The sequence below is a fragment of the Macrotis lagotis genome, chromosome 7 (genome assembly GCF_037893015.1).
Source record: "Macrotis lagotis isolate mMagLag1 chromosome 7, bilby.v1.9.chrom.fasta, whole genome shotgun sequence".
Lineage (NCBI taxonomy): Eukaryota > Metazoa > Chordata > Mammalia > Peramelemorphia > Peramelidae > Macrotis > Macrotis lagotis.
Window position 1 is genome coordinate 55,626,914 of NC_133664.1, and position 14,614 is coordinate 55,641,527.

The 14,614-nt window shown below is 37.3% G+C and overlaps 1 protein-coding gene across 1 annotated transcript in view; it reads right to left on the minus strand.

The window, feature by feature from the left end:
- CUBN (cubilin) overlaps positions 1-14,614 on the minus strand; it is a 284,271-nt gene that overhangs the window by 233,072 nt on the left and 36,585 nt on the right. The window contains exons 16-17 of the mRNA XM_074192929.1: positions 14,286-14,448; positions 13,620-13,810 (exon numbers count right to left, since the gene is read on the minus strand). Coding sequence (XP_074049030.1) covers positions 13,620-13,810; positions 14,286-14,448 — 354 coding nt within the window. The remainder of the gene's footprint in view (positions 1-13,619; positions 13,811-14,285; positions 14,449-14,614) is intronic.

Sequence of the window (14,614 nt, forward strand, 5' to 3'; positions counted from 1 at the left end):
TTACTATTCTCTTACTCTTTATATTGACTTACCTGTTTTTTATCCTCCAAGAGATTATAAACTCCTTAACAACAGGCACTGGTTTTGGTTTTGGTTTTGTTTTGCTTTATCTCTTTTTTTGTACTCCCAGAGCCCAATACAGTACTTTGCATGAAGCGGAAGTTTGATCAATGTGTGTTGTCTTCAATGTATTATTAGATCTTAGATCTAGAACCCTCTCCATCTGAGACTAAATCTTTTTCAGTGTGTGTGTGGAATTTTTCCATCTCATCTTTATTTGTTAATATAATTATCCTTTCTATATCACAGGTGGGGTCCTACAAGGTGGGAAATCTGTGTAAAAATTTTTGGCCCTTCCTTGTAACCATAGAAGAAATCTGAATTATTATGGTATTAAAAGATAAAATGTTAATATTATACAATACTATATATATATATATATATATATATATATATATATATATATATTGTTTCTGAGGTTCTCATTTGTTGAGGTTGTCATTTGTTGACCTTTACATGTCATATGCAGCTTCTACAACTCCCCCAAAATTCCCACTTAATTTCTTATACCAATCCATGATATATCAAAACTGTGATTAGGAAAGTCAAAAAGTAGAAGGGATGGACTGCCTCTTCTTCTTTGTCTGCTTTATTTCTTTCTCTTTCTTCTCCCTTGCCTATCATCTGCCCTTCAGCCTTAATTGGATGTAATATAGGACTATCTACTTTTTTATGTATATTTATTGAATAAGGTGTGTGCTCCCTATTTTAATTGAAAAAGAATGTAATCGAGCATTTTAAACTTTTCCCATTTGCTTCAATCTACTAAAGTAATTTCTTTTTGCTTATGAGGCATTATATTACTTTTTCTTAAAGTCGGTAGTCATTGGTGGAGGATAAGGGTCCCATGCCTACTCTACAGCAATAGTTGTAAATAGAATTACTTGGCAAATATAACCATTTCAGTCATTTTAACACCTCACTGGTGACAACATAATATCACTGACCCTATCATCTGGAGGCTCCAGATGCTTGTAAATCCTCTGAGACAAAGAAGAATCTGTCTTCATTTCCATGGATTCATCAATTAACTATTTGAATTCCAGCCTACTTGCTCAGATGGTACTGTGAACTGTGAGCGGGTGAGGATCAACTTTTCTTCCATCTCACCTCCTCCAGGAAGCTTCCTCCAATTCTCTAGCCCATACTGACTCTCCTTTCTCTGATTTTCTTTTTCATTAGATTATATTAACTGAAAAATTTAGCATTTTGGTTCTCATAATTCAATGTTTCCTTGCCAAATAGATTATCAGCCTTTTCAGGGTAAGGACCTTCTCCATAATCCTTCAAAGTAAACAGTGCAATATTGGAAAAAGTTAATGATGGACAAAGATTCTACAATTCACTGATTTTAGTCTATTAAGTCTCCTTTCAGATTTTCTTGAAAAGACCTTATGACTGTGGAGTTGTACAGACAGCCGCAGAAGGAGAAAGAGACTAGGAAACCTTCCTGTGGTCTGGCCTTTTTGGCATATCATTGACTCTATGATTAAAGTCCTTTTCTTTCTCACTTTACCCATTAAAGAATGATGGAGAAGAGGAAAAAACGGCCATATAGCCTCAGAATTTGATAAAGTGAGCGTGTCTCCTGGGCCTCAGATAATGAAATTCAAGTCCATTAGCAAGTAGAAAGACATCTGCAGCCCAGCTGCTTGAAAAGAATCTTATAAGCCCCAAGGGCCCTAAACCCTCAAGTTACAATTGATTTTGGCTGCATCTTTCTCACTGAGGGGATGCAATCTTGTTAATGCTCAAAGCCGGTATACTCCTGAGACCTCCGATATGGCAAGAGCTTAACCACAACCCAGTGGACCCAACAAAAAAATGGACCTTATTGAAGACCAGGAGATGGAAGTATCCCCCAAAGAAATCCATGCATTTTCTCATACACCGTGCTTTCATACACAATACTCTGGGGTTTCAGAATCTCCCTTCTTGTCTGTTCTTGTGTGAATACATGGAGCAAATACACACTATTTCTTAGAAATACACACTATTTCTTAGAAATTTCTTAGAAAGAAACACTGTGGGTGTTTGCTGACATTCAATCACATATTCATTCCTTATTTACCAATCACATTTATTGATTATGGATTTAGAGGTGGATGTGATCTTAGAGATCAGGTAGTCCAACAGCCTTCATTTTACAAATGGGGAAATTTAGACTCACAGAGAGTTAAGTGACATGCCCAAAATCACTAAGTCTGTGGCAGAGTCAGAATTTGAATTTGAACCCGGGTCCCCGCTTACTCCCTCTCCCCTTCATTTCAAAGATTGTCTTCTACATAAACACTTCCCTTATCCCTCCCCAGAGCTTGATGTTCATCTTCTCAAACCCAAATTGAATAATCTCTGTTCTATAACATGCATTTCCAAAAGATACCACACTATGCAAAATTGCATAATAAAACACCACAATCTATGGGGAAAATGGGATAAGGAGCATAATATTCAAAATCTTCAGTGACACATAAAAGAGAATCAGACAAAATAATAGCATAGTTTTATACATGTCAACTGGTTAATAAGTAATTATTATAATTAATACTAGGCCTTCTGCTTGACCTGTACTCTGGACTATAAAGAACTGTGGACAATATAGACTAGTCCTTTTCTGTTCAGAGGTCCTCCTGTATCAGAAGATACACAATGGCTGGCCAGCAGAAGTCTGTCCAAAGATATTGTTTACAATGGGCTTTCCATAGCATGGGAATCCATTGAGGAATTCTCTACTCACTTCCTAAAGTCAACAATAACAAATGAAGTAATAACCAGACATCCAAAGGGTGAGCTGGGACTGTTTGTATTACAGTGACTCAAAATTAACAGCATAAAAAAGAAAAAGTACTGAACTTGTAGGTAAGAGAACTGGATTTTCATCTCTTCTTGACCTTGAGTTAACTACATCATCTTGGATAACTCTAATTTTTCTGGGCTGTTTCCTTCATGTATTAAATGAAGAGGTCTAAATAATAAGATTTCACATTCACAGAGTAGTTTTGGCACTTTCTTCATGATATTTCACTTAGGTAAGTAGTGAAAAATATTATTATCTTTACAGTTAAGGAAACTGAGGCTGAGAGAGGTCTTGCCTATAAATACATGGCCAGTGAATTTTATCAAAGCTGGTGTGTAAACAGGTCTGTCATTCAGCTATTTCTTGAACATTTCTAGTTACAGAGGATTCCTTACTTGTGAAGAAGCCCATTTAAACTGCCAAAATGTTAGAAAAATCTTTCTTATATATTGATCTGAAATAAGGCCACCTATAATTTCTACTCATTGGCCCTCTTTCTATTCCCTGAAACAATACAAATTAAGCCTGGTCTCTGTTCCACAGAGAATGCTTCAATATTCAGGGACAGCCTCCTCATCCCTCCGCACAAATAAACCTCTTTCATAATAAACTTCACCAGTTCCAGTGACTGTTCCTCAAAACCTCATGACATGATGGTCAAGATCTCCCAGGATTCTATTCAGAATTACCTGAACATTGTCTAGCTTGTCATTGTGCTTCCCTAAATGGAACTGGAAATAAAACTCAGCATAGTTCAGTGGAAAGGATGTTAGCTTATGGAACTGACAGTTTGGGGTTCAAATCACATCTCTGCCACTTACTACTTGTGCTACTATGGGCAAAGCGTTGAATCCCCAGGCCTCAGTTTCTTCATCTGAAAAGGAGAAGACTAGACAAATGCTATCAAGGATTCTTTCCACAGTAAATCGATTATACTTTCTTTCTTGAAGGCAATCAGAATTAAATGACTTGCCCAGGGTCACCAGTTAGCTGAATTTGAACTTGGTTCCTCCTGATTCCAGGACCAGTGCACTATCCACTGTACCACCTGACTATTCTCTAAATAAATTTATTATTCTTATGATGATACTCTCCAGACATAGACTAACCAATACAAAATAAAAGTATGCTTTTACTTTCTTCCTTCCATTGTTGTTCAGTTGTTCAGTCATGTTCTCTTTGTGATGCCAAAAAATTTTGTTTTGTTTAAAGGTCAACAGAATCCCTACAGGTCACTTTCACTTTCACTCAGATCTGAGGCCACCAATACTTTTGCAACTATGTCTTTGCTGAATATTAAAAAACTAGAAGTTTAGATTTCAAATTTGTCCCTGTTACATTCTGTTTTGTTGACTAAGACCCACAGTAATGAGTGACACTTCTGAATCCTGATTGCCGGCCAATCCAGAGCTATGCCACTCAGCTGCATATCTGATGAGCATGCAATCTATGGCTCTAGCTAATTTATTGAGGAAAACATTGAACAAGACAGGGTCTGAGAATGATTGTTCAATCAGCTTTAAATTCACCCAAACATGCTTCTTCCTTTTCATCATTCTCCATATTTTTCATATGAAGATCATGAGAGATCCTGTCAAATTCCTTAATGAAAATCTAATAATTTAGATCATTTGTCCCAGTTTAAAAAAAAAGATTGCTCTCATTCTGGTTGTGATCCATTCTTAATGAAATAATGATGATGATAAGAATAATTCTCATTTATATAATACTTTTACAGTTTATAATGAGATTATTTACAAATTTTTTATAAAATTTGTTTTCTTTCTCTCCATTTTTAAAGAGGAGGGGTTGAATGGAAAGGAAAGAGTAGCAATCATGATGACAAAAAGTAAAGACCATTGCAAAATCTGTTTTCAAATGTACAGGAGAGGGAGAGGAGAGGGAGAGGAGAGAAGAGAGTTCAGAAAAAAACAGATAAGCAGTATAGTTTTGAAAGTAATGGGTAGGGGCAGCTAGGTGGTGCAGTGGATAGAGCACTGGACTGGAGTCAGGAAAGACCAGAGTTCAAATCAGATCTCAGACACTTAATAATTGCCTAGCTGTGTGACCTTGGGCAAGTCACTTAACCCCATTGCCTTAAATAAAATTTTTTAAAAAAAGAAAGTAATGGGTAGAATTTATCATATTCCTTAAAAGAAGCAAACAGTATGAAATGGAAATTCATAGCTTAATGTAGAATTTTCATTTTGTATTAATATGTGGAAATGCTCCTTTTTTGGTGTTTTAAGTTCAGAACTTTAAAATGTCTCAATTAAGAACATATATAAGAGTGAAAATGATGAGAAAAAAGGGGGAGACTAAGTGATTTGCTCATCTAAACAGTTTTCAAGACTTAAGATCATAGATCCAGAGACTGAGCTGAAAGGTCGTTTAATCAATAAAGAAACAGAAAATTTTGTGATTTCATTATGTTATCAGCTTCCTACCAACTCTAGAAGTAGAAATATTTCCCTCGAGAAATAATGAAGTTTGGGTTCATTCAGTTCACTCATGTATAGCTCAAATAGAAACAGATCTCTATGGGTGGCATATAGACTTAGAAAACCACAAGTTAATTATATTTTTGTTGGCTTGTATTTTTATTAATTTCTCACATTTAACTTGGCTTGCCAAAATTTGAGAATTTTGTGGGAAATAATTTTATCACCTTTGACTATGAAAAAATGTTATGAAGGAGTGCCACAAAATGCTACAGTTTAATATTCTTCTTAATAGTTTACCTCTTTTGAATTATGATAGTTGCACATTTTACAATGATTCCTGTGGTAGAGTTGTCCCAGTCTAGATTTGCAGAGAGGCAGCGTGGGATAATAAATAGACAGACAGCTATGGAGTCAGGAAGCCCGACCAGCCTCAGACAAATACTATCTATGTGACCATGGGCAAATCATTTAGCTTCTTGGTTTTTCACACAATTTTCAAAGAAGCAAAAATATTAAATTCAACATGTTTAAAACTGAACTCAAAGTTCTACCTCTTACTAACCACCTAATTATTGCTAAGAGCATCACCATTCTTCCAGTTGCCCAGATTCACAACCTAAACATCACCCCCAAAATCTCATTCACTTTTTACCCAACATAACCAGTATCTTGGGGAGGCTAGGTGGGGCAGTGAATAGAGCACCAGCCCTGGAGTTCAGAGGACCTGAGTTAAAATCCAGTCTCAGACACATAATAATTACCTAGCTATATGACCTTGGGCAAGTCACATAAACCCTGTAAAAACCAAAACAAACAAGCAAAAACAACAAAAACATATCCAGTGTTTCCAAGTTCATTCCACTTCTGCAACACTTCTTTTGTATATCTTCTTATATCCTCTGACACTGCCACCATCCTGGTGTGGCTCCTTATTATTTCATTATTAAACTACTGCAATAGCTACAAGTGGCTCTTAATGCATCAAGACCATTCCCCACTTCAGTCCATCCTCCACTTGGTTAACAAAATAATGTTCCTAAAGCAGATGTCTAACCATGGCACCCTATTATACAATTAACTCCAATGACCTCATTAGCATCAGGATCAAATAATAAATCTTTTGTTTGACTGTTCCCTTCCTACTTGTCCATTATTCTTTTATTTTACTCCCTTGCATATACACTACAATCCAATGACACTGGATTTCTTGCCATTCCTTGCCTTACATCTCCAGACTGGGCATTTTCACGGGTATCACCCAAGACTGGAACTCTCTCCTCCTCATCTCCACCTCCTTATTTTAAATCTTAGCTAAAATCCCACATTCTGCAGAAGGAGCTTTTTCCCAGTTCCTCTAAATCCATTTCCCTTCCCTCTGAGGTTATCTTCATTTTTCCTGTCGCTATCTCTGCTGTTGTCTCCCTTGCTAGATTATAACTTTCTTGAGGATAGGGATTATTTTTGCCTTTCCTTATATTTTGACTGGCATGCTTCACAAATGCTTGTCAGCTCAAGCATTGGCAGAGTGGTTTGCACATTAGGAATTTCCTATGCTAATAAAATCAAGGATTTATAGGAGAACGCAATAACCACAACATTGTATGATGATCAACTATGATAGACTTTGCTCTTGTCATTGCTATGATCCAAGACAACTCCAAAAGACTCATGCTGGAAAATGCCATCCATATCCAAAGACAGAATTATAGGAAATGATTGCAGACTGAAGAATACTATTTTCATTTTTTTGCTTTTTGTTTTTTTCTTTCTCACAATTTTCCCTTTTGTTCTGATTCTTCTTTCACAACATGACTAATGTGAAACTATGTTTAACATGATTGTACCTCTACAAGATTGCTTGCTATTTTGGGGAGGAGGAAGGAGAAAAAAGTAGAACTCAAAAATCTTATAAAAATGAATGTTGAAAACTATTTTTCATGCAATTAGGAAAAAATACTAAGTGGGGGAAAAGAGAAAAAAGAAAATCAAACATTCAGATCCCTCACGTAGCCTATAAAAAGATCTTATGATAATAAAAGACAATTGTGTGAAGATCTACTTACTATTTTTACTAAAACTTAGCACAAGATATGAAAATAATAACAATTAATGATAATTTTCAAAGGGAGGAGTTAAGTGCATACTTTGGGTCTTTGACAAAACTTGCTGCCTAAATAGACCAAAGAATGCAACCTATCATCATCCTCTTGCCATGTTTTCCCCTCCACTTTCTTCTCTCTCTCACATGAATGATGTCTTTCTATGGTATACTACAAACAAGTGAGACACTACTTCTATATACCTCAATATCTTCTTCAATAAAGCTTGGGGGAATTGCCCTCAAGATTCATTCCTCTGCTCCCAGCCCTTCCAGAACGATACCCTCAATCTACTGTGAATGACATATATGATACTATGGCAAGAAGTTGATGGAACCCTAACCATTCTATTGATTTCCATTGGCCATTCAGAAAGTCGGAGTCAAATGGATTCAATTCTGTACAAATAGAAAATGTAAGGATTCTGTTCAGTTTATGATGAACATGTGTTTGTGGGAGGTGGAAAAGTTAGAAAATACACATGGAAGCCCCAGTTCTTTTGACTTTAACTCGACTTCCCAGGTGTCCTCCCAAATCACTTTTGACTATTTCTGCTTATGTTTCTTCTCCTTTTCCTGTTCCTTCTCTACTTTCCTTTCCCTTTTCTCTCTCCTGCTCCCCACAATAACCAACAGGCAGGGGCCAGAGATGGGTGAAGATACTAAGGTTAGGAATGGTAAACTGTCACAATTCCTTCTCCTCTTCCCCACCCACAGTGGCCCTGATGTTTTTTTTAGATGTATTGTTCGGCATATACTATGCCTCTCGAGATTAAAAATTAAGTTTTCATTACCACCTGAGAGGCCCTTCACTCCGTTCTTATGGTTAAATCCCTGATAAAATATTTATGAGAAAAATTGCCTTGTACTTTGGAAAAAAACACATGCCTATCATTCAGTGGAATGCTTTGCATCACTACTATGTCCTCTTTATGACTGACTCAACTGCTGATTCAACTAATTTTGCTCCAGATGGGCAAAATGCATTCATAGACTTTTTGAGCTGGAAGCAGATCTTCTAGCTCAGAGGGTTTGAAATTGTTCTGTGATATGGGCCCCTTTGGCACCAAACTGCCAAAATCCATGGATCCTTTCTCAGAATAATTTGTAAACTAAGATACCTAGAATTACAAGGGAAATCAATTATATTGAAATACAATTATAAAAAAAACCATTTTAAATAAATTCATGGACTTAAAGCTAAGAATTCCTGCTCTGGAGCCACCCCTCACTTTACAGAGGAAGGTCCTAGGAATTCCACTGTCTTGCCCTATAAAACACAGCTAATTAGGAGCGGCTAGATGGTGCATTGGATAGAACACCGGCCCTGGAGTCGGGAGTACCTGAGTTCAATCCAGCCTCAGACACTTAATAATTACCTAGCTGTGTGACCTTGGGCAAGCCACTTAACCCCATTACCTTGCAAAAATCTAAAAAAAAAAAAACCACAGCTAATTAGGATCAGAGTCAGGACTAGGATTCTCTTTCTCTTTCCCATCTACACTCTTAATCATACTGCTCACTAGACCACATCACATACCATACCATATGCTTTCATGAAGAGTTGTTAGCCATTTAATCACTTTTCAGTCATTTTTCAGGTATGTCTGCATCTGCATGATCCCAATTGGAGCTTTTTTGGGCAAAGCTAACAATGTTTTTTGCCATTTCCTTCTTCAGCTCATTTTACAGATGAACACTGAGGCAAATTAAGGGTAAATGACCTGCCCAAGGTCAAATAACTAGTAAGTGTCTGAAGCCATATTTGAACTCAGGAAGAGGCATCTTCTTGACTTCAGGATGGTGTTCAATCCTCTGCCACTGTTGCCCCAGTTAATTCACCCCCATAACTAGGAAGTTAAATAGATTTGACAAACTTGAAAGGCGAAGAAGCAAAAAAGATACTATGGATGTTTTAAAGGGAAGCCCAGATTCACTCCTAGGAAGAAGGAGGGATAGAATATCTCTGATTTCAAAATGGTAACTGGAGGGGGGGGGGTCACCACTTGTTCCTATTTTGGAGGCAATTCAAATGATCCGGGTTCAATCCTTGATCCATACAAAACTTTGACAAATCTAACTCCTCCTTCTCAAGGCTGGACTTTGAGGGTCCTTGTTGGCCTAATCAATGATCCTATTTTGCAAGGACAATTTTAGATCACAGAAAATTGAAAAGGATGTTAAAAATCTAGTATAGCTAAAAAGTCAGGCTACGTTACATTAAGTCCAAGGAACCTTATAAGCTACTACCTTATGGCACCAAATTCTACTTAGAAATAAGAGCACATAAGGAACACTCATACTGAGAAGAAAATATATCTTCAAAAGCAATTTTATGTCAGGAAATTTTAGCTTGTGCCTCTTCATTTGGATGGATATGTTTAATTTCTTTTTAAATAACATCAAAATTGTAAAAATATGAGTATCCTTTGTATATAACATTCTTAACTGAGATACTATTTTTTAAAAATCATAGATCTCTCACATCATCTAGAAGCCTATAGCATATAGGTCTTAGGGATTGTTAGAGTAGGAAAACTTAAAAATTATAGATTTAGAGCTAGGAAAATTCAGGACCTTCATTTTTTTAGATGAAGAAACTGTGACCCAAAGAGGTTACTGTCTTAAGGGGCCTATTCATTCTATCACACTGCCTCAAAGGAAAGTCGATAATCACCAATAGTCACAGGTGGTTTACCATTCAAAAGACCCAGTCCTATTTAGCTTCCCAGACCAGGAAAAAAAATAAATGAAGAGTAGTGTATCCCTAGAAGAGTGGATGGGATAGTAATAGTTCCAGGAAGGTTCTCATGACCAGAAGAATCCTTCTCTCTCTCTCTCTCTCTCCCCCCACCCCCAACCTGGGTATCACAGGGTCTGAAAGGACTTCATTTGATTTGCAATCCTTGAGTTAACCATAGCCTACTCATCTTATCATACTGGCCCTCCTTGAAAATACAAATATCATACCACATTAACTGGTTAACACTTAAGGACAAATTCAGCTGCTAATATGCAATTTCAGTCTTATCATTCTGCTGGTTCTCCAATCCAGTGTTAGGATCTTTGATGATAATATTCATACCACTTCCTCCTCCACAAGGAAGCTGGACTTCCAGAATCCATGCCCTCTGGCCATGGAAAGATAGGCCACCTAGGTCTCAGCCCTAGTGACTGGTGACTGAATGAATGAAAACCAACCCAAGTGGTCTGCTCTAACTATGAAATGGCTCCAGTCCACCAGACTATGGTTTCATGTTCACATTCCAAGGAGTCCTCCAGCCATCCCCCCAGGCTATGTTGCTTTCCACAGGTTGCCATACATGCATCGACTTCACCTTATTCTCAGCCCCCTTTCATCTTTTCTTCTGAGCAGAGTAAGCAACCCCTGGAAATGGTTGTCCTAGCTAGCAGCTCATTGTCTCTGCAGTTCCCAGACCACAAGAGAGGTCATAGATCAGTTCAATTTAAGAAACAATAAATAGCTATTTTGTACAAAGTTTTGTGCTAGGTGCTACAGCAGATAGAAGATTTGGGCAAAATTCTAATTTCATAACTACAAGATTATTCTTTTTTTTAGTTAGTCCATAAACCCTTATTAAGCTTCACTGTGTTTGACCCTGATGAACCTGCTGCAGGAGCACAAGTGCTGACAAGAAGGAAAAAATGATGAAAGTAAGGCAATGAGTGGGTATCAAACAAGACAGGATACCAGGGAAGGAGAAAAATGGCCTAACATATTTTAGAAAAATAATCTCCTGAGGACTGAGGACGGCATCTCACCTTGAGTCATGTACAAATGAACAGGACACTGATTTCTGAGAATATTTCAAAGAAGTTAAATAGATCCAGTCAACCTGGAAATGTGAAGAGAACTAAAGACCCAAAAAGATACTATGGAATTTCAGGTTTAAATGGTAGCCCAGATTCAACCCAGGAAGAAGGGGGAAGGAGTATCTCTGAATTCAAACTGGTAACTGAGGGGGGAATCATCATTTGTTCCTATTTTGGAGGCAATGATTCAGATGATCTGGGTTCTGTCCTTGATCCATCCAAAATCTTTGACAAATCCTCTCTCCTGGGGCTGTACTCTGAGGGTCCTTGTTGGCCTAATCAATGATCCTATTTTGCAAGGACAGTTTTGGAACACAGAAAACTGAAAATGATGCTGAAAATCTAGTCTAAAGTCTTTCTTTTACAGATGAGGAAATTATAAACCAGAAATGTTCATTCAACTCAATTCAATAGACATTCTTTAAATTTCATACAGAAGACACAAGAATGGATTTATAAATATTCTGAACAACTTTAAATAGATCTCATGTCATCCCAGTCATACCAGTGATATTGTTCATAGTATCCTCATTTTACAGATGAGGTAACTGAGGCTCCAAGTTCCAATATATACTAAGTTGCAGAACTTGGCTTTGAACACAAGAGATCTGACTTGAAATCCAGACTCTTTCTATTTGTGGTCCCCAAGATCTGGACATGGATCTCTTTTCTTTTTTAAAATGATAAATAAAACTTTCATTCTTAGGAAGTTGAATGGCTTGTGTCTTGTTGCTAAAGCAACACTACAACTGTTCTGCCTTTATCCGGAAATAGTGTTCCATGAGTGGCCCTGTCTTTTCTCAAAGGGAGAAAATTAGACGTCAGAAATTTAATTTCAGTTGGCAAGGTAAAAGGCAAAAAAAAATTTTCCATAGTGTACATTTTTGCCCTCCAGGAGACTGAGGATAAACATTAAACTTCTCCTCTCACTAGAACTTAAGAAAAAGAGAGATTGACAGATAGACAAGCATAAAGAAAAAGAAAGCAGACAGAAAGACACAGAAAAAAGAGAAAGGGAGAGAAAGGAAGAAAATCCCACCATCATGTTTTATATTAAAACTCCCTTTAAGCTAACTCAAAATTAAATGGGGGGGGGGCTGTACGGAGAGGGAAGGTTTGTAGAAGGGTATATTTTTCACAGAAAAAAAGGATGTATCTCAAGTTAGGACCCAGCAAAGATCATAGAAATGTATGATGACCAACAAGCACAAGGAGTTTTGTTCATTGATGCTGCAGCAAATTTAACTGTGGTTCCACCAGTCATTAGGCAAAATCATTCTTAACCATACAAACAAAGGCTGTCTGTTTTTGTTTTATTGCCTTCTCTTTCATTTTAATCAAAATTCTTCATTCTAACCAAAATCAATGACTTTAAATGGAAACTGCCACTGCAGTGATTTTAAATACTACAAAATGTCAAAAAAGAAAAAAAAAATCCAGTTAATTCTGAATCTCAGTCTCTCCTTCTATAATTGAGCAGGGAGAAAGGGACCTTTTAACATGCTAGGCTTTCAGATCTGGAAATGGAGGGAGGGTGTCATGGTGCAGGAGGGGGACAGACAGACTCATTGATCTATATGCAGAACAGGTTACCCAGAGGACCCAGGATTACATTCTACCTTTCACATTAGTTGTTTGAGCATAACCCACATAATCTTCTGGAGTCTCAGTTTCCTCATCTGTCAAAATGGAGATAATGCTACCTGTAATCAGCAAAGGGTTGATGTGAGGCTCAAATGAGATTATCTAAAGCACTTTGCCAACTTTAAAATATATAAAAAAGGTCCATTTTGACCCTCACTTTATTTGGCCTCTGTCACTAAGCAGCCACATGACCTCATTTGTGCACTTCCCTCTCTGAGTTTTCCCTTCCTCAGCTCTAAAACAATTGGGATTGATTAAATGACCGCTTGGGTTTTTTCCAGTTCAGAAGGAGTTAGAAACCCTACTGAGCTTTTTGACCCTGCCCCAGGAAGACATGTGCTTGCAAAAAAGAAAAAAACCTAATGAAGGTAAGACAACAAGGTGTAGGTCAGACAAGTCATTTAATCTTTATGGGACTCAGATCCTCATCTGAATTTTATGATCTTCCAGAAGATAATCTTAATAATCATTTATTGTTCTCAATATTCACTCTCCTTTCTTAGTATATATTCCCTTCAGGGTTCATTGGGTTCAACAGGCTGAGGTTCACCATTATCACATTTTTCATTACATCCTCACCAAGAGTTTGGAACCTTTATCTCTTTTCTCCTTATCTTCTTTGGTTTTTGAACCGAGAAGATAATTTCTTTAGGTAAATAATTTATCTTGGAAAGATTCCACCTTGTCTCTAAACAAATCCACACTGATAAGGGTACATATAGGATCAACTAAGAAAATTCACCTCAATGGAGCTTTGTAGGCAATGGCTCTGGCCTTGTAGTTCCACTTGGGTAAAGCTGAGATGAATCTTTTCACCAGGAGGTTGCGTAATGAAATAGATGCACTGTCTGTTGTGAATGTAAGGACTGGGCCAATCAGGAGACATAAGGGTTCCTTCGGCATCTGTGTAATTTCCTCCACAATCCGGATCCACTGAGATCAAATTAAAAGAAAGAAATGTTTATGCAAAATCCATTGCAGTGCCTGGTCCACTAGGACATCAGTTAACATAGGTATACTTCTATTCATCTTCTTTCAGAGGGCCCTGCTTTAAAATATACATTTTCTAGTGTGACTTGACTTATCCCTAAGAATATATGGTTTAAAAAAATAGGTATGATGATAAGAAAGATGAATAAGAGAATAAGGGCTCTGCTCCATATCTCTAGTCCTATTCAACAAAGACTTATTTGTCAGAACCACAAATTTACTATTCCTTTTACATTCTTAGTAATATCCTGAGGTTCTGTTAAATGGTGACATAAGCCCTGGGGCAACTGAAACATTATCAGAAAAATATTTAAGACTTTTCTAAAAGTAATTATGAAGAAGACACTCTACAAGCAATTGTTATTTTGTTTTTCAGTAAATCGTCACCAAATAATTCTTGCAAATGTAGAGTGCTTACCAAGTGAAGTGAGGTAGGTAATATAGAAGCCTCTACCACTCCCTAAGGAATCCGAGTGAAAATGAATCCTGGCAAAGGGACCAGTGGTCTCCAGAGGAGGGACCGACAAGGTGCTGTACCACTTCCCAAGCACGGGGTCATTAGTCAGGGGACCATCTCGAACCTAAACAAAAGAAAAAGAAATGATAGCCGGCAAAGTGACTAGTTTGGGTTTTTTTTAATCAATCCTCAACCAACAGGCATTGAGTAAGTCTCAGTGTGAGGAGTCTGGCAGGCACCATGCTACCACAGTGAATCAATCCTTGTCCATTGCATCTGGAAAACCACCC